The sequence below is a fragment of the Nematolebias whitei genome, chromosome 23, assembly GCF_014905685.2.
Source record: "Nematolebias whitei isolate Nwh7 chromosome 23, NemWhi1, whole genome shotgun sequence".
NCBI classification, from domain to species: Eukaryota; Metazoa; Chordata; class Actinopteri; order Cyprinodontiformes; family Rivulidae; genus Nematolebias; species Nematolebias whitei.
The window spans coordinates 10397583-10422592 of NC_056520.1; the positions used below are offsets into that span (position 1 = coordinate 10397583).

The window sequence follows — 25010 nt, forward strand, 5'->3', positions numbered from 1 at the left end:
GGTTACGTTTCTTCCCTTTTTATTGTTTCTTAATACCAGAAGATTTAAAAAAATGATAGTTTTGTGGTAGGTTTGTGACTTACCGTATTTTCCGGCCTATAAGTCGCACCGGCTTATAAGTCGCATCAGTCCAAAAATGCCTAATAATTTGGAAAAATCCATAAATAAGTCAATTCACTGTACAAGTCACATCTATTAGGCGTCACCATTGACGCGTCGTGTTTGTTACACGTCACCGCACCCAGAAATGTGGGCCGGTGTTGTGCCAAAAATCGATTGGCTGCCAAATGGCGGGAGCGTGCACGGGAGAACTTTAACAAGAATTTAACAAGATTAAGACTTAAAAACAATTATTTGTTTGCTCAAAATTATAGTAAAGGTGCATCTCAGTTTAAATGTTCCTTAATAAATGCACTTTGTGGTCAAATTTGCTGCATTTCAAAATTATTTGATGCCTCGGTGCTTCGGGAGTGCGCAGAGGGAGGAAATCATGAAGGAGGAACGCTGCACATTTCTTTGAAATTTAACAAGATAAGCACCTAAAACAATTATTTGTTTGTTCGACATTATAGTAAAAGTGTCAGTTGAACTTTTACTTATTAAATGCACTTCAATGGTCAAATTAGCTGCATTTCACCGAGGCGGCGCAGCGAAATGAAGCTGATTTGACTGTTGCTCCAGGCGAGCTGGACAAAGGTGGCAGGCTATGGCAAGCCGATTTTGTCATAGCCACTTTTACCTATTACATGACACAATGGCATGCCATACTACTCGAGTGCCATCTAGCAGCTGAAAATGGTAGTGTTCAATATTTTCAGTCAGACTGAATGAAAACGGTCAGATCTTAGCCAAAGATTGGTTTATAAATATGTGGAAAAAAAATCCATAAATAAGTTACTTCGATCTATAAGTCACAGGGTATGCAAATTAGGCAAAAGGTGCGACTTATAGGCTGTAAAATATGGTTTTTGTGTACAAGTTTAACCAGTTGTTACAACATCCTACAAGAGTGGTGAATCTATACTTTGTGCCAGGGGTTGCATAAGCCTGTATGCAGAGATAATTGGGACTCAAATCTGCCATAAATCAACTGTATTGTTGTGGTTTGGTGCGAGATAACTTTCAATGACTTCTCTTGATGCAATCTGAGCCTCAGAGCAGAGCAGGCTGAGAGATATTTGTTACAGAAACCAGCAACCTGGGTATAAGGGTCCTTGAGATGAAAGTATTTTCTGACAGAATGTCAGAATCAAAGAGTGACGTTTCATTTCTGCCTGCTGAGGCCTGTTGTTACCTAGCAACCAGATTCATCAGACACTGATGGGAGAACCAATCCTGCTTCAGTTGCATCTCTGTTTCCTGCGTATGGGAAGAAAGTCAAATGTTTACAGCCAATTTAAGTTGGTAGCATTTGATTTTTGGGGGATGTATTTGGAACATGCAGAAACACTGATTAGTTCCAGCTCTTCAAATTAAAATGTAGAAAACGTGTTCCCCAAAGGTGGTATCTAAATGGGAGGTGACTATATGGCATTTATGAGGAGTCTCTAGATCTACAATGTCCAATCCTAGTCCTTAAGGGCCACTATACCCTGTATGTTTTAGAGGTTTCTCTGCTCTGACACAACTAATTTGAACTAATAGGTAATTAATAGGCTTCTGCAGAACATAGAGGTAATTTAACTGTTGAATCAGGTGAGTTGGAGCAGAAAAACAGGTACAACATGAAGTATAGTCCTTGAGGATCAAGATTTAACAGCCCTGCTCTAGATGTTCTTGTGGGGTTCTCAACTTACTGTGAAAGTCACAGAGGTGTGCAGTCTTGTTGTTAAAGATAACATGTTAAAAAAAAGTTATGCAACAATATTTTTCTTGAAATGGTCGAAAAGTAGTGGTGGATCCTCTTTAACTTTATATAAAACTAGAGCTACGTTTTGAGACCTACAAGGGAGCTCTCCTTATACAGAAAAAAATCAGAGACAAATCGACTTTCGCGGACTCACTGTTTTGCGGGTTGTCAACGTAAGATTGTACACAACATGACTGATGGAAGGCGACCAACCAGAGCATTGTGCCGAGGGGCGGTCTGGCCATCGGGAGCCGGTGCTGCTATGACAGACAGCCTCAGAAAAAGAAAGGAGGGGGTGGGGTTTGTCTTCCCACACCGCTACAGCTCAGGGAGCTTCAGTGAGACGGATACCTGAGTGAGCGGCATGGATTGTTTATTTAAAATAATCAAGCGTGACCCAAACCAAGCCTTTGGTCCAGGCCCTCGGCGATCACTGAGCGGGCCAGGCCACCGGGAAATGTCCCGGTGCTCCCGATGGCCAGTCCACGCTCAATCCCGGAAGATGATTGGCTCAATAACTGTAGCATCAGTCTGTCTGCTCTCTTTCGCTGTGCTCTTTTAGAGCAGAACAGGATCTGCAACCTGCAACTCTGGAGCCTCATGCAGCTCTTTGGTCCCTCTTTAGTGGCTCTTTCAAGCTTTGACCAAAACTGGCACAAAACTGAAATTTATTGGTTATACAAGTAACAAAAAAGGATTGGTTCAAACAGATTTGATGCCATTTCTTTTGCCAATATGTGAACACTGGAGCAAGTATAAGAAGTAAAACATAATTTAACTTGATGCTTTATTTCTTTATATGAAGAACTGTCTGCATAGTTTATAGATTTTTTTAATTAAAAACAGATGGTTAAAACTGAAAATGTCCCCCCCTTTACAAGAATCTGGTCTTTTTCGTTAATAAATGTTAAAAATCATTAAATATATTTTGCTTTCCAATGTCACCCTTACTGGCCACAAAAGCCCCCTCCAGCAAACCTAAAGTGGGCCACGGACCACCAGTTGATGACCGCAGTTGTAGCAGGTTGTTGCAGCTCTGGACACGTTTAATGTAGTGAACAAAGGTGAAAAATGGCTCTTTTGATTGTAACGGTTGCAGACCTCTGGTTTAGAACATTGTTAAGAACATTGCAAGAGTGTGGGAAGGGTTTATAAAGCCTTAAAATATATATAAATACTAAAATAAATATAACTTCCCTATTTTGCAGATTTTCACCTATGTCTGGAACGTAGCCCCCGCGATAAATGAGGGACTACTGTACTTGTCCTAAAACATTGCCACACAGTTTGGTTGCCTCTTGGTTGTGAACAGTGAGACATTAAACAACAGTTCACGTATTTTCTTATAATTTAGAGTCACTAACTAATCTCCAAACAGTTGCAGCCCGGTAAAATACAACCTTAGGAGATTTTCTAATGGTAAATGTCACTTCATGGGGTTACCTTCAAGTTCTTCCTTCTCAAAGTTGGTGTTGAGCATGGAGCGTGTGCCCCCGCGGTCCACCACCGCCTCCTCATCGGTCCTCTGCAGGAGACACAAACAAACAGGTATTATTCAGCAAATAAAAACAACCGCGCCTCAAAAACCTTTTAAATGTGCAGCACTCACGCTAATAGTGTTCGGATGAGTGCCTAAAGCAGGGGTGGCCAACCCTGGTCCATGAGGGCTACTATCCTGCATGTTTTTTACTCCACAACCACACACACATACACACGTTGCCTCCCTCAACCCCACAATCTGCCAAGACAAGTGATTTGTCCCTCATACACACAGAAAGACTCAGCACTATTAGGCAAACTTCCAAAGGCTGTAACCATGGCAACAAGGGTCGACCAATTGCTATATTGGTAAAATAAAAATAAAAGCTCATTATTTAAAGTCCCCCCCACCCCCAGTTGTGTTGAGTCGAACGGCTCGGAGCCACAGCACACGCTCGATGCGTGGCGTGGCAGAGATGAGGACCGGTGCTAACGGATGTAGCGCGCTCCTTTTTCTGGGTTTCCGTGCTAAAAATAGCCGTGACCTTGAAAACAGAGAACAGCTCTGCCTTTCAGTACTTACTGTGCCATTTAATATACAATAAAAATAATGGCTTGATATTTATGGTGTATTCAAATACTCCGTTAAAACCCCCACCCTCCTCTTTGAGAAATATCAGTGTTTTTTGTGTATTTTCATAAATGTTGATTGGAAATGTCAGCAATCAACTGAATTTAAGCAGTAGTAAAAATTATAGTAGGATAAAAAGTACTACACTGAAACCTGAGGCAAATCATTTGTAATTTTGTAATTAATTAGGCAATGATACAGACAAATTAGTAATTTATGAATAGGCAAAGTCTTAATCAGTTGTTCTTAACAAGTAATCAAAAACCTTGCTAATCAGAGAGGGGCATGCCAACGTCTCCAGGCCATAAATGCCAAAATAAATTGGAAAAAAGTTGTCATGGTGACGCCTCCTACAGCCCTTTGCTCCGTCAATACCATTCCTCCTCCGACTCTCTCCGGTTTTCATGCATGCGAGGTTTTTGTTCTCTTGACATGCGCAGGGAAGTTGCTGTCAAGTCACCTCACTATCAAAATATTCACAGCTCCAACATCATTTGTGCATAGTTTCTTTCATCTCAGTCTCAGTCGTTCTAACAAAAACACTGAAGTTCTGCAGAGAACGTCTGCATTCACTTAAAAGTTTCCCCGTGACAGGATTAGAATAAAAATACTGAAGAAAAATGGAAAAATTGGTCCATTGCTTGGGGACAAAGAAATAATGGGCACGGGTGAAGCGTTAAATAAATAGTCCAGTTAACTTTAAAGTGATTTTCTGCCTAAAAAATATCTAAATTTGAACAAAGTTAAGTCAGGTCCTGTGGACAGTTTCTTTTTTTGTTGAAACGTTCATCCAAAGGACTTCATCAGTCCGAGGAGCCACAGCAAACTCAGTTCCATAAGTGGCTTACTCATAGTGGGACAACCAGTTTTATGGTGATATGGTGGTTTTTGGAGTTCGCCCTCTCCCCCGTCGACTCCACTGAGGCAGCCATAGCCAAAGTGGTTCAAAACATCAAAGTTCATGTTCAAAAATCCAGGTTAAAAAATAAACTATCATAAAAATCCACCATAAAAAACCATCTTATCACCATAAAACTGGTTGGTCCACTATGTGAGTAAGCCACTTATGGGAGTGAGTTTGTTGTGGCTCCTCGGATTGATGAAGTTCTATGGATGAAGGACGAAACGTTTAAACAAACAAACAAAAAAAAAGAAACGGTCCAGAGGATTTGACTTAACGTTGCTGGATTTTTTCATGGATTAACGAGTATGAACTTTGATGTATCAATAGTTGGTACGTTAGCTTAGTCATAGAGCACATAGTATGGAGATAGCTGAAAGTCTTTGTCCAGGCTAATAGCTAGCCAAACAAGTGTTTGTGTTTTATTTCTATAGCCTTAGAAAACAATGTTTTAAAAAAAATGGCAATCTAATGTAAAAGAACGCTACATTAGCTAGCATTAAACCCTTTAAATTTGCATATGACACCATTTGCTTAGTTTCCCGCCATTTTCTCAGTCAAACAACGTCCATGTTACTGAGCACACATGGACTGTGGTGCGTATACGCCGATGGGGTTGAAACTACTGAATGTGAGCTGAGAAAACTTTTGGATTTACTACATGTTAATCAAGCAGACTGCTACGTTCAGAAGCCTTGGCGTTGTTGGCATATAACAATCTATCTAGTCTCTACTAACATTCACGGATGTTGTTTGATTGAGAAAATGAACAAATTAAACAAGCAACGTCATCTAAAAATACAGGTTTAATATGCTAAACCTACTTAGTTTTTTGTATGTTTGAGAAATAATTGTTTTAAAAGCCTGAAAAGTATATATTTTTAAATGCAGTCATTTGGCTAGCCGTTAGCCTAGCCCTGACTAAGACTTTTGCCTCATTCTCCATACTTCGTGCTCTAAGAGTGGTGTCACAGCTGATAAGATGCTAACTATTGATTACCTTAGGTTGAGAAATGACAAAGGTTGCAGTCATTTTGTCAATCTTTGAAAGTAAAACAAGTGTTACACGTGATGTGAACGACTGCCAGGCGCTACCACACCAAAGTTTTGCTCAACATGTGTAAATTTTGCTGAAGTACTGTATATCTATTTTTGTGAAGGCTAAAGTTGATTCGCTGTGGCAGCCATCTTGAACTGGGTTGACTCCAAAAGTTAATCAGTTGTACGCGTGCATTCAATTATTAAGAGTTTAACTGACACCTGTCCATTGATGTATAAGACATTTTGCTCATAAACAGAGTTGACTTCAAATGTCAATGCTAAGGTTTTAAGCAAATATCTTGTGCAACATGTAGTGCTCAAAGTTCGTGTTGGTGGCCATGCTCACATCAAATTGTAGCTCGGTGTTTGTGGAGTTACAGCCATTTTGAATCTTCTGAGGTCACATGGCTCTGGCTGCCATCGTGAACTAGGTTGATTTGAAACGTTTATCAATTGTTTATGTACATACATTGATTACTTTCCTGTAAGTGGGCCATGAGATATTTTGTTAACCAATAAAAAGGTTGATTCCAATAGTTATTAGCATAGTTAGATCTCACAATTGGTTAGTTATTCCCAGAGAACAGGTTGGGGATGAGTCACAGCTACTATTACGTCAAATTCTAGCTCAATATCTGTAAAACTGAGCAATTTATAGCCATTTTAGTGTTTGCTAAGGATGATTAGCTCCTTGTCTATATTCCTCGACAGTCAGCAGAGTTAATGAACTTTCATTCTCTTAGCTAAGATAAATTAACTCTAAAAGATAAAAGCATTTACAAATGGTTGCAATTTTCTACTTCTCAAAACAGAGACCACAATAGAAGTAAAAAAAGAAGTTACATGGAAATGCTTTATTGCGGTAAGCTAAAATGCTAATGGCAAAAAAAAAAGAAAAACGCTGCATGACATCCTTCTCTTACACAATAAGGCACACACATGGACATGCATGTGAGAAACAAGCCGGAGCATCAAAAGGGAGAGTGGACAGATGCAGAGTGCTGACTTAGGAGGCTTACTGTACACAGAATCATTAACGGAGCTATTGCAAACAGCTAACAGGGTACGGACACATACAGGCACAGCTAAGGCTTCATCATCATCAAGTCCCTCTGGACAGACTTTCCTGGAGCTCCCTCAGCAATGTTCATGGTAATGTGATGGAAAAATCTTCTAGTTCTCTCAGATACAGCCCTCTGCATTCTTAAAACCACTACAGTTGATAAAAAATACAGATAATGTTGCCACTTCAAGATGGTTTACAGAGGTTTATAGAAATGAAATGTAGAGGAGCAGGTGAAAAGGGCGGTCAGCTGAAGCAGGGTCCAGTTTCTCAAGTGTATTTTGCATAGACAAATAAAATGAACATAAACCAGTAAACCAGTAATAATAAGATGTGCAATCACTGGGAAATCTTAAATTTCCAAGGCCTGCTTACTCAGAGCTACCAGTTGACAGTATTCAGATGGAGGTTGACCAAATGGACTCAATTTATGAGCTCCAACTGGTGGAGAGAAGATGGCCTCAAATCAGCTAGACCAACTTTGGAAACAGTGGCAGAGCATGGTGAGTGTTTTGTGACTATTTCAGCTCATTGCTGTGCTGTGTTTGCCTTGGATACAAATTAAGTAGCATAAGTTTGGGGCCGCTTTGCTGTGATGGGCCGACCCACATCATGGCAACACACAAATTATACCGAAAACCACAGAGACCATATAGACACAAGTAGAGTCAAAGAGAGCCATGGTGAGTTTGGACCATGAAAATACAACTACAGAAGTCCTTTGATACTTTGCGGTTCGACTTTCGCAAACTCATTCTTTCGCAGGTTTTCAACGCAAGATTCTACACGACATGGAAGGCAACCAACCAGAGCATTGTGTTGAAAAGCAGACTGACTATCGGGAGCATCAGGACATTTTCTGGTGGCCTGGCCCGCTCAGTGATCTCTGAGGGGGACTAAAGGCTCGGTTCAGGTCATACTTGAATATTTTAAATAAACATTCTGTGCCGCTCGTGTGGCTCACTCAGCTATAAGACAGACCCCCTCGCCCCCTTCTTTCTTTTTCAGAGGCTGTTTGTTGTGTGTCTCTGCTCTACTGTGACAGACAGCCTCAGAAAAAGAAAGGAGGAGGCGGGGGGGGGGGTCTGTCTTATACCTGAATGAGCTGCACAAGTGGCATAGATCCATCCATCCATCCATTATCTTTTACCCGCTTCTTACATTTTGGATCACGGGGGTCGCCAGTGCCCATGTCCAGCAATCACTGTGCGAGGGGCGGGGTACACCCTGGACGGGTCGCAAGTCCATCACAGGGACACATAGAGACAAACGAGACAAACAACCATTAACTCTCTCACTCACACCTAGAGAAAATTTAGAGTTACCAATCAGCCTAACATGCATGTTTTTGGTCTGTGGGAGGAAACCGGAGTACCCAGAGAAAACCCACGCATGCACGGAGAGAACATGCAAACTCCACCCAGAAAGGCTCCTGGAGCGGGATTTGAACCAGGGACCTGCTAGCTGAGAGGCAGCAGTTCTACCAGTTGCGCCACCGTGCTGCCCCGTGGCATGGATCGTTTATTTAAAATAATCAAGCGCAACCCAAACTGTGTCTTTAGTCACCCTCTGCAATCACTGAGTGGGCCAGGCCACCGGGAAATGTCCCGGTATTCCTGATGGCCAGTGCGCCCCTGGGATTGGCTCAGTAACTATAGCATCAGTCTGTCTGCTCTCTTTCACTGTGCTCTTTTAGTGTGTTTAGAGAGTTTAGTACATTAAGAAAATTGCAAGAGTGTGGGAATGGTTTATAAAACCTTAATATATATATAAATATTAAAATAAATATAACATCCCTACTATGCAGATTTTCACCTATTGCAGGGGTGTCTGGAATGTAACCCCTGCAATAAGTGAGGGACTACCGTATTTTGATCTGTAGTGAGAGTAGGGAGCAGGTGGAAGAGAGCCTTAAGAGATGGAGGGAGCAATTCAAATTAATTTGACTATTTAAATATTTAAATAAACAATCTGTGCCGCTCGTGTGGCTCACTCAGGTATAGGACAGACCCCCTCACCCCCTTCTTTCTTTTTCAGAGGCTGTTTGTTATGTGTCTCTGCTCTACTGTAACAGATAGCCTCGGAAAAAGAAAGGAGGCGGCCGGGTGTGTGTGTGGGGGGGGGGGTCTGTCTTATACCTGAATGAGCCGCACAAGTGGCATGGATCCATCCATCCATCCATTATCTTTTAGAATAACCAGAAAAGAAAAAAAAAACAGAATAACCAACACCATAATTATTTAATCTTGAAATAAAGACATACAAATGTGTGCAGACTACTTTTTGAAGGGGTTTTCATTTAACAATTGTACTTTCAATTTGTTTCCATGTAGGAAAGACTAAAAGGTTTGTTCAGCGCCAATCTTACTTGTACCAAGTTTTTGTTTTCTTTTAAATAACAATAATAACAATAATATGATATATCTTATTTACTTTCTTCGACAAAACAAACCTTTTCATGAAATAAAGAGACAAACAATTCTATGAATGATGTTACACCCTTCTCCTTTCGGTCCCACAGAAAGCTTCAATTGCTTGGTACGACAGATGAGCCATAGTCTCCTCCCTGCAGGTCCCAGCTTCTATTTATAGACACCGGTTTCTCCGCCTCATGTTGCTGACCCCAGACCAGCCCAACGAGCAGCATCCCAGCTCACCAATCTGTGTTGAGATTAATCTACCAGCCTTTACAGGGGAGGATAAAACCTTGTTCCTGACCATGGGATCAGTGACGAAGGGCCCTGCATGATGGAGAGAATTAACGTTGCTGCTTCTCTGCCGGTCCATCGCATGGCGGTGGAGATTTCAGAGAGAATGAGAGCAGAGAGCACGTGACCAAGGACTCCAGGGGAGACAGGATGGGAGGGGTGGAGGAGGATGAACACACACTCTTAACACACCATGAACATGCTTCATGTCCACGTTTCTTCACCTTGAAATGTTTCTGCCTTTCCTATGCAGGGGTCTGATTTATTTTTATGGCAGCGAATATCAATCACCTAAACCTGTACTGTTCATGCAGGGACACAAGCTGTCCACTGCGTACAGCTGCAGGACGTGGTGTGATGGGGAGGAGCAGTGTGGATGAGTGAGCAACAAACATGAGTAGAGAAGCAAATGCCTTCAGGCTGGGTCACCAACTGACGACAAGGGGATGCCCTAATGTCACAACATGTTAAGTGAGTGTCTGCACCCATGCAGATGTCTGAGTATTAGGCAGTAATGTTATTAATAAAGTCTGGCATCGAGTTTTATCTTATACTGATTAAAAGTACTAAATTTGATGTGAGCAAGGAAAGCTTAATAGTTACCACCCTATACTAGGGGGAGTGGTGGCACAGCGGTTAGAGAGGTGGGCACCCACATTTGCCCCTACCCTATTCGCCCCACTCTGGGCCCATGAGCAAGGCCCTTAACCCCCCCATCTGCTCCCTAAACAGGTCTCTCTTGAAAATGAGTTCTCGTGGCTCAATGAGACTACCTGTATAAATAAAGTGTAAATGAAAAAAAAATAATGAAAAAATATAATAACATCTGTATTGTAAGCTAAGAAGACCTATACCATGTAAAGAATGTTTAGTATTCTACGTGTAGTTATGTTAACAAACACGCTAAACATTTTGGCTTTTGTTGTTACAATGGGATAGAATTTTAGCAGCAGCAAAGTTCCCTTTGAGCTGAATATGATTGTTCAAAACATGATGTCCTTTTCTTTTACGTTTTATGGCACTTTAAAATCAAACTCCTGAATATACATGCAATGGAGCATCCCCGTCACTCCTTCACACTTTAGTTCCACATACACGCTCAACCACATAGAACCGCATCACACGGCAATCCTCCCCCTCTCAGTTAGTCTGTAACTTAACAGTAAAGTTAGTAATGTATTCTTCCTCACCAGGTTAGGGGGAAAAACAAGGGTTCACACTTGGTGATCCAGTTCAGGAAAACATACATTAAAAACATTACTTATACCTGTCGCTGTTCCAATGGGCAGCTTGATGGCCGCATCCCTCATTGTATGGCAAAAGCGGGTGATATTACAGATACTACATCTGGCAGTACAAGATCTGGTAGGAGGCATTATTCAAATCCCAAGATGCCTCCTTATCAAGCTGGGGAGGACATTGAGAACTATTTAATGCATTTTCAATGCACTGCCAAGGCATGAAAAAGGTCCAAATGTGAGTAGGCCTGACAATAGTTCCTACGCTCAAATGCCCAAACGCTCCTACAAGAACCCTGCAGATGTTGGATGCTGTCTATCATGGTGCACTAAGATTCATAACTGGCTGTGATTATCGTACCCACCACTGCACCCTGTATTCACTGGTTAACTGGACATCATTAACTTCACGCAGACTCTCTCACTGGTACATTTTCATCTTTAAATCACTTCTTGGTCTGTTGCCTTCATACATCTCCTCCTACATGTCTGCGTGAGTGCAGCTACAGCGTGCGCTCTCAGGACATTATTACCTGCAGTGTTCCCTCAGTGCGGACTGAACTAGGCAAAAGGACCTTCTCCTACTCCGCTCCTGTTTCTTGGAATATCTTGCAAAAAGATCTAAAGCTCTCGACCTTGACCTCTTTAAGTGGCTTTAAGAATCTGTTGGACTCCTGGCAAGGACCAATGCAGACATGTTCCTGTTTTTAGTTTTCTACATTCACCTTATGATCTAGCTGTTTTTTGTTACTTTTTTTGCCATCTTATTTGTAAAAAAAATAAAATAATCTGTATACCTTTTTCGTGGCTGTCTATTGTCGCTGTTGTCCATTGTTTTCATTACTCTTTGTTGAAATCAGGTCTCTCTTGTAAATGAGTCCTCTAGGCTCAGTGGGATTTACCTGTCTAAATAAAGGTTGAATGAATGAAAAAAATTACTATCTTGTAAAGTGCTGGAGGTCTACATTGCAATGGATGAGGAGAAAGCCTACTCCTATAAAGATCTGAAGTCTGGATTTGCCAGTTTCAAACAAATATTTGAAAGGCTTTCATTCAGATTCAAAAAATGTTGACTTGGAAAAGAACCCTGTAACAGTATAGTAAAAGTCAAATTTACAAATGAAATAGAAGGGTCATGGTTATCAAGGATTTGGGTAGTCAAGACCACAGAGTCCCAGAGAAACCTTCTTAGAGTCGGTATGTCTACCCATGCTACAAAACCATGCTTGTTTGTTAATTGGTATAGTTTGAAAAGAACCAAAAACTCATTTGTCTTCATGAAATTTGTACATTTTGACGCTTTTTGCCCCCAAACAATCTCTTACAATTTTATGATAAGGGCAGCTGTGGCTCAGCATTTAGACTAATTGTCCTCTAAAGAGAAGGTTGGTGGTTCCATCCCAGTAGTATGCAGTCACATGTTGAAGTGTCCCTGGGCAAGACGATGAACCCCTCATTGCCTCCGATGTGTCCTGTTGGTGTATGAATGGGGTCTAAACCACTGATTGGACTCTACCGAAAGATTTATTCAGATTGTCTTTGTAGAGATGTAGTAGAGTGCTGTATGACTGAGTGTGGATCGGTAAATGAGGACACAGGTTGTGTTGTCAAGTTGTTTGGTTGGCTAGAAAGGCGCTATTAAAAGTACAGTCCATTTATCATTTACCATTTTAAAGGTGGGCCGAAGTAAGGTAGAGGTAGGGCAGCCGACCTGGGACCAGAAAGTCGTGGCTCCACTCAACGCCATTCCTGCATGTCCTGGTGTCCCTGAGCAAGACACCCAATTCCCAATTGCTCCCCAAGCACCTACATAGCTACCCGCTGCTCTACCTGGGTGTATCTCACATGTGTTGGGTTAAATGCAGAGAACTAATGTCACCATTGTTGGAAACATACAGTGATAACCACATAGAATTTTATACAGTCTACAAAAATGACCACCATTTTTTTGTTTATTTGAAAATGATCTACAAATGTGTCCCTCTTGGACAAATTGGAAATGGAATACACCATAGTGTTTGATCAGTAATGAGTAATGTCTACTCACTGGAGCATTTCAAATCTTGACAACTTGAGACTGTATCTCACTGAACTGCAACTGTTGGCAACTAGTTAGCAAACAGCATTTGTGAGGGAGTCTTTAAAATGTCTCAAAACATCCACAAGTTCTCCGTTTCATTGAGTGAGTCACAGAGCTGTGTTGCTTGAATTTTTATCAAATGTTCAAAAAAATAATCTGTGTAATACATTTACTGTTGAAATAGATGAGTTTCTCAAATCAGTCTCGAAAAGATCTTGAACTCCTCTCAATTCAGTCTCTGTAAATGCTACAGCCCTAACTAGAGCTGTATTTTGACTCCTGGAGTGCACAGTAGGTCTCCTTTGACAGGAAACATCTAAGGTTACAGCTCCAAATGTCCAAGTCTACAAACTATAATGAACAATAAAAATTACTGGTCCATTTCTGTCTATGTTCATTTCTAAAATGTACTTCAGTGGAGCAAATTATAAAAGTGGGGCAGCTGCCAAGGTGGTTACAAAGTAGGCTGAGTCGGGTACAATATGAGCAGAAGTGGGAAATGACATATTGTACCGGTACATAGCCTGGAATGCAATTTTGCACACAAAAATAATGTTCAAATATTGGCAATGCAAAACTAGGCTTTATAACATGATGGTCGTAAACAGTATTCAGTGAGTCTGCTGTTGTAGAAACAACATATTTAAAAGTGAATAACTGATTAGATAATGATGGGCTCTCAGAGTTGTCATTAGATGTAACAGGGTTTTCATGTATGGTGCACATCTGTTCACAGTTTAGTGTTCGACCCCGCTGCTCTCCAAGTGATACAACCCTCCAGTTATGACAGGACTGGTGGTGTTATGTTTTACTGACAAGCTTTGTTTAAATGAGCCTGCTGACAATTTGAGGTCTAACAGCTTCTACAGCTTGGATCTGTCTAATCCCTGGGACGCTCTGCTTGATATTCCGTTTTTACCAATTATTAAAAAACAACAAGCCGAGTATTCGTTTTCTTTTTGTCAAGAAAATAGCTAATGTGAACTTCCAAAAGCTGCACAGCCTCGCCTCCACACATGTAATTATTTGTTTCACTTATTATTTTACAAAGAAAATTTGGACTGTCCGACTTACTTTTCACAGAATGTAACTGTTAACCTGCAAATGCAAACCAGAAATTCTTAGCTATCAAGCATTTTAACCCCAACAGTGATCATTCAGTTTTTTTTTTATTTCTAACCCTAATTAAGGTAATTTTCTTGATGAACTCATCAAAAATTACTGTGGAATAAACCAAGTAACTGAGAAGAGTGACTTAATCAACATCCATCCATCCATCATCTTTTACCCACTTCTTCCATTTTGGGTCACGGGGGTCGCCGGTGCCCATGTCCAACAATCACTGTGCAAGGGGCAGGAGCCACCTTGGACAGGTCGCAAGTCCATCACAGGGACACCTAGAGACAAACAACCATTCACTCTCTCTCTCACTCTCACCTAGGGACAATTGTGAGTTACCAATCAGTCTAACATGCATGTTTTTTGTCTGTGGGAGGAAACTGGAGTACCCGGAGAAAACCCACGCATGCATGGAGAGAACATGCCAACTCCACCCAGGAACGCCCCCGGACCGGGATTTGAACCGGCAACCTTCTTTCTGAGAGGCAGCATCTCTACCAGTTGCGCCACCGTGCTCTTAATCAACATAAGGATGTAAAATAATGTGCTTTTTATGGTTTCAAACTGAATTGTTGAATGTCATTTGTATACTCCTGCTATCCAATGAAACTAATTTAAATTTTTAGACCGATTGTCATTGCCTGATTGAACTGTTTTGATTCAAACCAAGTGAAGTTACAAACATCAACAAACGTACCGAATACGACGCATTAGTGGACAAAATAATATACAACAATCTATAGCAATAGCCTGGACAAAGCAACAACCTTGTGTAACCATTGACCTTGGTTTGTGACCTTGACCTTTGAGCTGGGGTGATGATAAGTGTAAGATACTCTGTCTAATCACGATGCATGTGTGTATCAAGTTTCGATAAATTATCTTGAGTGGATCAGAAGGCGGACAAGAGTAAATTTACGCACGGATGGAGGCTATACCAAAACAGACGATACCGAGTCCCACTGGCCACGAAGAATATTTTTATAAGAAATCATTTGTACTATCTGCAATAATATTCTTAAATAAAGCTAAGTAGACACATCTTAATGGTGGTAACGAATGGTTATAATGTGGGTTTTGTTATGTTCTATTGGTAGTTCTTGTGTATGATGAATGTAGAGTGTGTCAAAGGAGAATTTCTGCCACAAATGTGGTAAACAATAAAGTTTTATCTTATCTTATACTATAATTTGTTCACCTTTTGATGGACGAATGCAAATATGTCCCGGAAGACATATAAACACAGCGGAGCTGGGGAAGTCACGTTAGATTTTGTTTAATCACTTTCATTTGCTGTCAAAATGTACCAAAAAGAAAGCTGCAGTCTGATTGGCACTGGTCGCACACATCATACGCTTCTTTTGAAAGCCTTAAAAAAGCCAATTTAAGGCCTTTCTTGAAGATACCTGGTGTAGAACTAATATGAAAAACACAAAAAAAACAATAAAATGACCTCTTGAATACTGTAGCCGTTGTTGTATTCATTCAACTTTTATTTATACAGATAAATCCCATTGAGCCTCGAAGACTCATTTGCAAGCGAGACCAGTTACATCCCTCACTGATTTACAACCGCCGTTTCCTCTGAAGAGTAGATGTCCCTGAGCACCGGAGCTGAAGTTAACCAGCTCTCGATCTGGTGAGGCTACGTTTGCATTAGTCAAATTTAGGTTGCACATGGCTAGAAGGCTGCAAACAAGACTAAAAACTTATAATCAAACAACCAATAACCAAAGCATCCAAAAAAAAGCTTAACTTCCATTCTTTGACGGATGGATAGTCAGTTAAAACTAGTCCTGACAACGGTAACAGAGATATCAACATATTCATGTAACTGATTAAATCTTCATCAAGTATGCCATATTTCAAGGCTTTGCTGTGCTACAGTTCAAACATAACCACTGTAGTCACAGGCTGCTATCTGAACATCCTGCTCCAAAAACACAAACTGATTGTCCTTCATCTCATAGATACAGTTCCACAAATCTTCTACAGCAAATTTCAGTTAGTTTTATACATATAGATCATCTTGGCAGGTATAAACCAAAGTTTGGTCTGTAGTTTATACAGGCTAGAAGCAATAATAGCAACAATGAACAAAAAAAGTCAATTTGATGAGTCTTTCATTCAGTCATTCAACCTTTACTTAAACAGGTTAGTTCCCATTGAGCCTCTGGGACTCGTTTACAAGAGAGACCTGTTACATACAACATACAGAGTAGATGAGGACAAGAGAACACGAGGGTAGAGGAAGTTTAAAAAAATCATGTCTCACACCATGTCCTGGCCGGGGCACGGTGTAAAAGATGCAAAAAAAAAAAGATCTTGCAACATAAACTGCAACATACAATGACATCACAATATATTTATACATACGTAGAGGGTCAACAAAGGCAGTGAGTCGTCCATAGACACTCCAGAAAGTTCCAAAGTTCTGATATGATGGTACAGTGTATCAGCAGCACAATTCTGATAAGGCCACAGATTTCCTCGGGGAGGGGGTGGGGGTGTGTCAGGTGGAGTTTCTTAATTTACGTATCCTCCAGGAACAATTTGAGATAAGTTGGCCTGTTCAAGGCCAGTGAGGCCAAATTCAGATAAACAACAATTGTTTTGGGCCACCAGACTCTGACATGTCTTTCTTCAGTTCTACTGCTACACTCAATGGCGAATCCAAACAGCCAGATCCGTGGATATTCCACCGGTCCATGCTCGTTAGTCTTCTCCAAGGTCGAATCCTTCATGCCGGCGAGTCCTAGGAGCTGCAAGTGGCTCACGATTCACAGAAATCGCATCCAACTTATGGTTCAGCTCGTAAAGCATACGTAGTAATCCTTCACATAAGGCTGGCAGCTTTACTACTGCCAAAACCGCTGCCAACGTCTTCCTTATTAGCCGATAACCCAGGTATCCGCCGATTCCAAAAAGCAGAAACCCTGTTATCATAAAACCAATTATGTATGTCTTCTACGTCCTTAACAGACAGCACAGACAGGCACATCATTTTCCAAACACCCCAGAAATCCATGACATATCCAGCTGCGTGTGTCTCTTCAGGGCATGAGGGCTCTCCTGGACCCTGTCTTCTGGTAGAAAAAAATGTTATTGATTGCGTTGAGAGACCAGCTGACCAGATCCATAATAATGTTCGATTTGGAAGATGGGTAAAGAGAGGCTCTGAAGAGGTTCACAGGACAAGAGAGCAAAAATGCATGAGGGAGGGCGGAGCGGGTGAACGCGACCGTCTTCGTCGAGAGCGAAAGAGAGAACTGTATTTATTTTTCTGAACATTTTCACACTCTCATTTCAGAAATTCTAAACTACTGATTAGCCTATTACCAAAGCTACCATTTGTTAGCATGTGATGAAACATGCTGTTTAGCATTTCACTCTGTTTCAAGTCCTCCCTATGCACTCCCATTCTAGTAGTTCAAACACCTTTGAACTCTCACCATTGCTGAATAAAACATGTCTCAGGTCATGCAAATGAAACAGAAACCGACCGCCTGCAGATGTGAGCAATAGCTTTCAAGTTAATTTTGTGAAATGGCATGACTGAAGCTAAAGTGGTCCAACATTAAACGTGTGGCCTTCACTTTTTTTTTATTCATTTTAACTATTTGCAAAATTTTCACAAAAATCAGAATTTATTAGGACAATCAGTGCAAAACAGCTTTTTAAAATGATTATCATACGTTGGTACTTCTATATAAAGACTGAAGCTAACACTTTTCATATGCTGTGCTAAAAACTTTGTTTTTGAAAATAATTTTAACAAGTGAAAGCTACGGTGACATTCACTCGTGTCGATAGGAGCCATGCAGCTGCTTCTCTGTAGAAGTCTTCCAGGTTCTAAAAAAGTCCAAGTTGAAGCTTTTTGTGAAGCTTTACTCTGACATAAAACAAATGTAATGAAGCAAATTCAATACAAGCTAAAATATCTGACATAACATAAGGCAGGTGGCTTCATCATTACCGCTAAACATAAACATTTAGAAATAATTTATAGTATAAATACTGATAAAACTTCTGAAGATCATTCGTAAAATATCATTTTTGGCAAATCGCTGGACGAAAATTATGGTACTGAAAAAGATGACTGTTAAAAGATATATAGAGATAAAGGATAGGTAGAGGAACATTTATGGAAAATGACTCAACGGAAATCATTGATAAGATCAATGGTAGGAAATCCTCAGTAGAAGATAACTGGTAGAACATTACACACAAAAAAGTTTGCTGGTAGAAAACAAAAGAAGACCATCCATTATCTTTGCCCGCTTTTTCCTTTTCAGGTGCGGGTTTCACTGGTGCCCATATCCAGCAGTCACTGTGCAAGTGGTAGGGTATACCCTAGAGGTCTCCAGTCCATCACCGGGTCACATAGAGACAAACGAGACAAATAAACATTCACTCTCTCACTCATACCTAGGGCCAATTTAGAGTTACTAATTAGCCTAACATTCATTCAACCTTTATTTAGACAGGTTAATACCATTGAGCCCCGAGGACTCATTTACAAGAGAGACCTGATTAACATGCATGTTCCCGCGCATGCATGGAGAGAACATGCAAACTCCACCCAGAAAGGTCCCTGGCCGGGATTTGATCCGGCAATCTTCTCACTGAGAGGCAACATCTCTACCAACTGTGCCACCGTGCTGTCTGGTAGAAGACCAATGATGAAAAATCACTTAAAGAAAACTACTGGTAAAATCATTGCTTGTAGAATATCAGTGGTAGAAAATCACTGGTACAAAGTTACCAGTGGATTAATTACTGGTAGAAGATCACTGGAAGAGCAATGCCAGTAGAAGACCTTTGGTACAAATCACTGGTCGAAGTTCATTGGTAAAATAAAACTGGAGGAAGATCATTACTAAAAAAATAATACTGGTAGAGAATCACTGGAAGTTCATTGGTAAAAGATCCCTGGGAGAAGATTAGTGGTATGTACATCAGCTGTGGTGACCATCTTGAAAGCTCCAAAAGTTTATTAGTTGTAGATTCTTTCAATGATTCGTTTTAAGAGTTTCATTCAAATTTGTCCGGTAATTCATCAAATATCTCGCGAACAGCACAGACAAATGAAAACACAGACAAAAGCAAAATCAATGTGGCACTTTTACCGTTGGCGGCAGGGGATAAAAACGAAGTGTTGTTTGTTTTGTTACAATAGACAGGAACGGAAAAACACAGAACATTTTAACACAAGCGTTCACATAAAAGTCTAACCATATTAAGTCTCTACCTCTGTTATTTTTGAGTGTAACATGTTGTATAGAAACAAAGAAGATGTTTACAAGTGTCATTATGTTTCACTTTGATGGCCAGGATAAATTACAGCTCTATTGATTCTCACAAGTTCCCTTCAGGAACCTGTGTTCGTTCTAACAGAGCTTGCTGGGAGGAAGATATGTGACCTCATTTCTGCCTTTTTCAAGGATCTCTCCTGAGGCTTTCATAACACCACGGATGATAGATGTTTACATTACAATACACTGAGAAATAGGACAGGTGGAGTGGGCTAACAATCCTGCTAAATGAAGTATTCATCATCCACTGTGTGCCCAAAAGTACTGGTCCAAGTTGTGCTCCTAATGCAGTCACACCATTCAAATAACTTTACTCCTCTTGAAAGAGGGGCAATAATGTTTTTGCCCATGTTCATGTGTGAATGTGTCAGCACTGTTAGCCAAATATCTCATCATTCTCCAGACAGATTTGAATGAAAGTCACAAAAAATAATTATTGGATAAATATCTCCAAATGATAGACTTTTGGAGTCAATCAGATTCATGATTGCCACGAGACCAAAGCAATCTTGGCAAACACAAAAATGGGTATAAAGTAGTCCCCGACTTATGAGGGGGTTATGTTCCAGGCACCAACACGATTGGAGAAAGTCCCCTGCTCTAAACTCTCTAAACGCATTCAAAAGAGCACAGCAAAAGACAGCACACAGACTGATGCTACGGTTACTGAGCCGATCAGCGCCCGGGATAAAGAGCACAATGCTCTGGTTGGTCGTCTTCCATCAGTCAGCCAGTCGTGTGTCATGTAGGCCTGTCACAATAACAAATTTTGCTGGGCGATTATTGTCTCAGAAATTATTGCGATAAACGATATTGTTTGAAATTTGACAATAATTAGTAATTATTGTCAAATTTAAGAAGAAATGTTGGTTAATTTTTGTGTGTAGTACCTTTTATCGACCACCGGATGGCAGTATACGACAGTTTGAACTGAAGGATGGATAGCGAAAGAGCGAGCAGCGTGTCTCTTTAAGAAAAATGCGAGGGAGGCCTCTTGACCTGACATGGGCTGTCACTCTTTCCTTTTTTCGATTCTCAAAATGGCGGACGCTCGTGTGGTTTGAGCTTTTTAGCATAGCATTTTTCACACAAAGCTTTTAATTAAAAAAAAAATCAGTAAACAAGTTCTCAGCTTCTTTTTGCAGAGTTCGACAAGACAGAGGTTTTTTTTTTTTTTTCCGATGTCAGCCTGTTAGCTTAGCTTCTCAGCTTATATGCTTTTAATGATCCAAAAACGTGAATTTGGACGGCTAAATGGATTTTAAAGAAAAAAGAGAAAGGGCAGGGTCAGTGAAGAGCACCAGAGTTGAGCTTTTTGTCATCCTGTGTCTTCAGTAGAAAGAGAGAGACACAAAGAAACAAAGCCGATAAATGAAAATGAGGTCAATAATTTTCATTTATCATGCAATTAATCGATTTATTGTTTATCGTGACAGACCTGGTGTTGTGTATACAATCTTGTGTTGAAAACCCACAACACAGTGAGTCTGTGAAAGTGGAACCACAAAGTACCAAAGGATTACTGTAGTTTGGTAAGTTTTACAGACATTGACCTAAAATGTGGAGGGATAGTGATTGAAACTGATGACTGTTTTATGCTCTGAGCGCTAACTGATTGTGCAAGATCTGTGATCAAAACTTTGGGATAGACTATTCTCTGTCTATCAATTAGCCAAATATCTCATGAACCACTGGAACAGTTTTAAATTAATCTTTCGGGGAAAAAAAATGTACAAGGACATCTGATGAAGTTTTGGAATTACCGGTACGTCAATTCAAGATGCCGCTACAGCTAACTAATCTTAGAAAACTGGTTATAAATCAGTTAGTTTTACAGATAATAAGCTTAAATTTGCTGTGGTAGTAGCTAGGAGTAATTTACAACACAGAGTGTTGTACTGTGTGTAAGATCCTGGATAACCTTGTTTTCTAGATATACGGCTACAACGTCGTTATTTCTCAACATAAAAGGAAATCAGTTTAAAACTGTGACATAAAAGGCAGTGGGTGATATGCATTCCTTTGTATGAGAGGCCTTTATTCTCCGTTTGCCTTAATGGGTTTTCCACATGCACTAAATCTAAGAGTGCTTGTACAGCTTGCAAAAGAGGAGACGGATTACAAGTAACGGTACCAGCCCTGCGATTGGCTAACAGCTTCTGTTGTTGGGATTTTTATTTATTTTTTCCTGCTTACAGATGGTTACCGTGGAAATGACAGCAGGATCAGTACCAGCTTGATCGCATGGAAGAATGCGTAAAGCACAACTGAGATGTCTCCACATCACCACTGTCTCTTGGACTCCATGTGAAAACAAGTGCAGGCAACCATAAATGGTAAAAACGGCTGGGTTTTAAATAAAAAAACAACACCAGACAATACATTAAAACTAGCCGAGCATTCTTTGAAAGAACGCCAACGTTCGTGGCAGTGTTTTTAACCATGATCATTGTCACGTTGAGAAATTTCGAACGACAGACAAAACAATTTTGGACAATTGTTGGCGAAAAAAATGTTTTGCCAACATTCGATGCAACGGCTGTTAGGAGGAACTCTTAGCCACTACCATCCCAATTTTTAAGTCAATAGCTGTAAAATTCACTAAGTTGTAGCTTTTTTTGCGTTTGCTATAGTCAGTTAGCTATGGTGGCCATCTTATACTGGTCTGGCTCCAAAATTTAATACAATCTAAATGTACAAACACGGATTAATTTCTGATAGTGTCATAAAAATAGCGGTTCAAGACATTTTTTTGCTAACAGACAGACAAAAAAGCGCATGCACACACAGAAATTATCATTCACCTTTTGCATTTTGGTATAAAACGGCTTGAACAAACCTAAAAACATAGAAAGTGCTCAACCCGAAATAAATCCAGCCCCGCAGATCAACAGGGTCAGTTCAGCGAGTATAAGCTCCTCTCTTGCGGTCCCATCTGTCACTTAAACTTCTCTGGAGTTTTCACATGCACATCAGCACCAGACTCGCTCTTTGCACAACAGCATATTTCACAGCCTATTGACCATACAAGCATTCAGTATACAGCTAATCAACAAGCTACTGTTGCACCTCAGAGTCACAGCAATCGTGTTCTCAGGTTGAACGGTATTAGAATGGGAAGGATTAGAAAGTGCGGACGTTACGCCAAAGCAGAGAGATTGTAGGATCAACTAAAAAGGCGTATTCTATCTGTTGTATTGCATGATAATTTCCAAACAGTTGGACATTAGCAATATGTCACAGTAAAACAAGATTCTCTGATCTGCAGGGATAAAAAATAAAAAATACAACAGTTATCAATAAACACAGAGTTTATTGCAAGTGCCTCAGAAACATCTATGAACAACAAGAAAATGCGTGCCTATTCGAAAATTAGCCATATCAAATAGTGGTAACATTAGCTTAGCATTTTAGCTATCTCAATTTAACATTAGCATATCGCTTCATGCAACTTGAGCTAGCTTTAGCAAATCATACCTTGTGATTTGTTCTATGCATTGTCCTAATAGGTGTTATGTTTTAGTCTTTTTAAACTTCAGTTTAAACTAGTTTTATATTTTATTTTTATTATATTGCTAAAGGCCCATCTGGGGTTATGGATTGAAAATTAGCCTATGTTCTAGGCTATATGTTATAATGTTTGTTAATTCATTCAACCTTTATTTAGACAGGTGGTGAAAGGTACAAACACCTTTTCCGGGTTGGTTTGGATCGAGCAGGTACCACCAGGAGACTTCACCTTAGTTTAAAAGAATTTAATTCACACCACAGTTAAAGTATTACAAAAACAAAGTACTGAAATGCATTTCAGGAGACAATGGAGGCGTACTTCAACTGAGAAGTTGCTCTGCTCAAGATTGTCTGACGCTACTTCCTGTTTTAGGATAATATTCAATTCAATTCAAATTCAATTCAAAAGTACTTTATTACTCCCAGAGGGAAATTATTTGTTGTTGTAACTCATTATCCTCATTTCATTAAGAGATGTTATAGATACTGATGGCTGTAGACAGGAAGGATCTCTTGTAAAGGTCCATTCCACAGTGGATCCTAAGAAACTGGTTGCAGATGCCGTCTGATCCGTCCACCCAGACTTGGCTGGCCTCTCGGTTCCCCTCGGGCTGTAGGACCGCCCAAATGCTGGGCAGAACTCCTCCCAGAGCAATGGCCACTCCTCCCAGCAGTCTGCCGAGCTCCTCGTCACTGCGGACAGCCAACTGTAGGTGCCGAGGGACGATCCTGTCCTTCTGCTGTTACGAGCCGTGTTTCCTGCTAGTTCCAGGATCTCAGTGGTCAGGCACTCGAGCACAGCTGGAAGGTAGATGAGAATGCATCTACGGCACCTCCTTTTCAACTCACTTGAGATTTGGGGCTGTAGTTGAGATATTATTTGAGCTTTTGAGATGTTAATCAGCTGCTGTTGGTTGTAGAAAACAGCCTTGTTGCCATAGTTACGCATCATAACAAATGTCCAAAACTAAAAAAGTTTCAGTAAAAATCCTTCCAGCTGCACAGCATCTGATACCAGAGGAAACATATAAGCGATATAATATAAAATATATATATAAGCTCTTCGTGAACCCGCCTCCCTCTTGGAGGGGGCTCTTTTCCTATTGGCTGACCACCTAGTCAATCTAAAGTTACCTTGGCAACCACGCAGTCATATTTCTTATCTTTCAAGGAAAAACTAGTTTTAACTGGATTTTGGTACCAGTCTCGAAAGTTACTTTTGTTCTTTGTTTCTGTTTACAGAAAAACGATTCGGCCCCTCCTTCCTGCTCAGTGCTGTACTATAAGAAAACAAGTTTTCTGCCTCTATGCGATAAAGTATAAGTGAACAGTTTATAACACACACAAAAATAGATACGATGTGAATAAAGTATAAAATATAAAACTATGCAAAAAGTGAACACAAAGAGTACAGAATAAAGTGAACACACAGTGTGTAAAATGTCCAGTGAATAACACAACCAGTCAGTCTATTCATCACAGGTTAATCCCAATGAGCCTTGAGGACTCATTTACAAGAGAGACCTGAGTACATAAAACTTGTCTGTAGTTTATTACTTCAACAAACTCAAGCTAAGTTTAGCTTCTCATTTCAGCTAACTCAAGCTAGCATTAGCTTATCACTTCAGCTTACCCAAGTTAACATTAGCTTATCACTTCAGCTTATCTGAATTAACATTAGTTTATCACTTCAGCTTACCTGAATTAACATTAGCTTATCACTTCAGTTTACCTGAGTTAACATTAGCTTATCACTTCAGTTTACCTGAGTTAACATTAGCTTATCACTTCAGCTTACCTGAACAAATATTAGTTTATCACTTCAGCTAGCTCAAGCTAAAATTAGCTTATCACTTCAGCTTACCTGAGCTAACATTAGCTTATCAATTCAGCTAACTCAAGCTAGCATTAGCTTATCACTTCAGCTAACTCAAACTAACATTAGCTCATCACTTCAGCTAGCTCAAGCTAACGTTAGATTATCACTTCAATTAACTCAACTCAGGTAAGCTGAAGTGATAAGCTAATGTTAGCTTATCACTTCAGCTTACCTGAGTTAACATTAGCTTATCATTT

The 25010-nt window shown here is 40.3% G+C and overlaps 1 protein-coding gene across 1 annotated transcript in view; it reads right to left on the reverse strand.

Annotated features, from left to right (window-relative positions):
- Positions 1–25010, reverse strand: part of LOC119428799 (sodium-driven chloride bicarbonate exchanger) — a 94560-nt gene that overhangs the window by 54803 nt on the left and 14747 nt on the right. The window contains exon 3 of the mRNA XM_037696478.1: positions 3293–3374. Coding sequence (XP_037552406.1) covers positions 3293–3374 — 82 coding nt within the window. The remainder of the gene's footprint in view (positions 1–3292; positions 3375–25010) is intronic.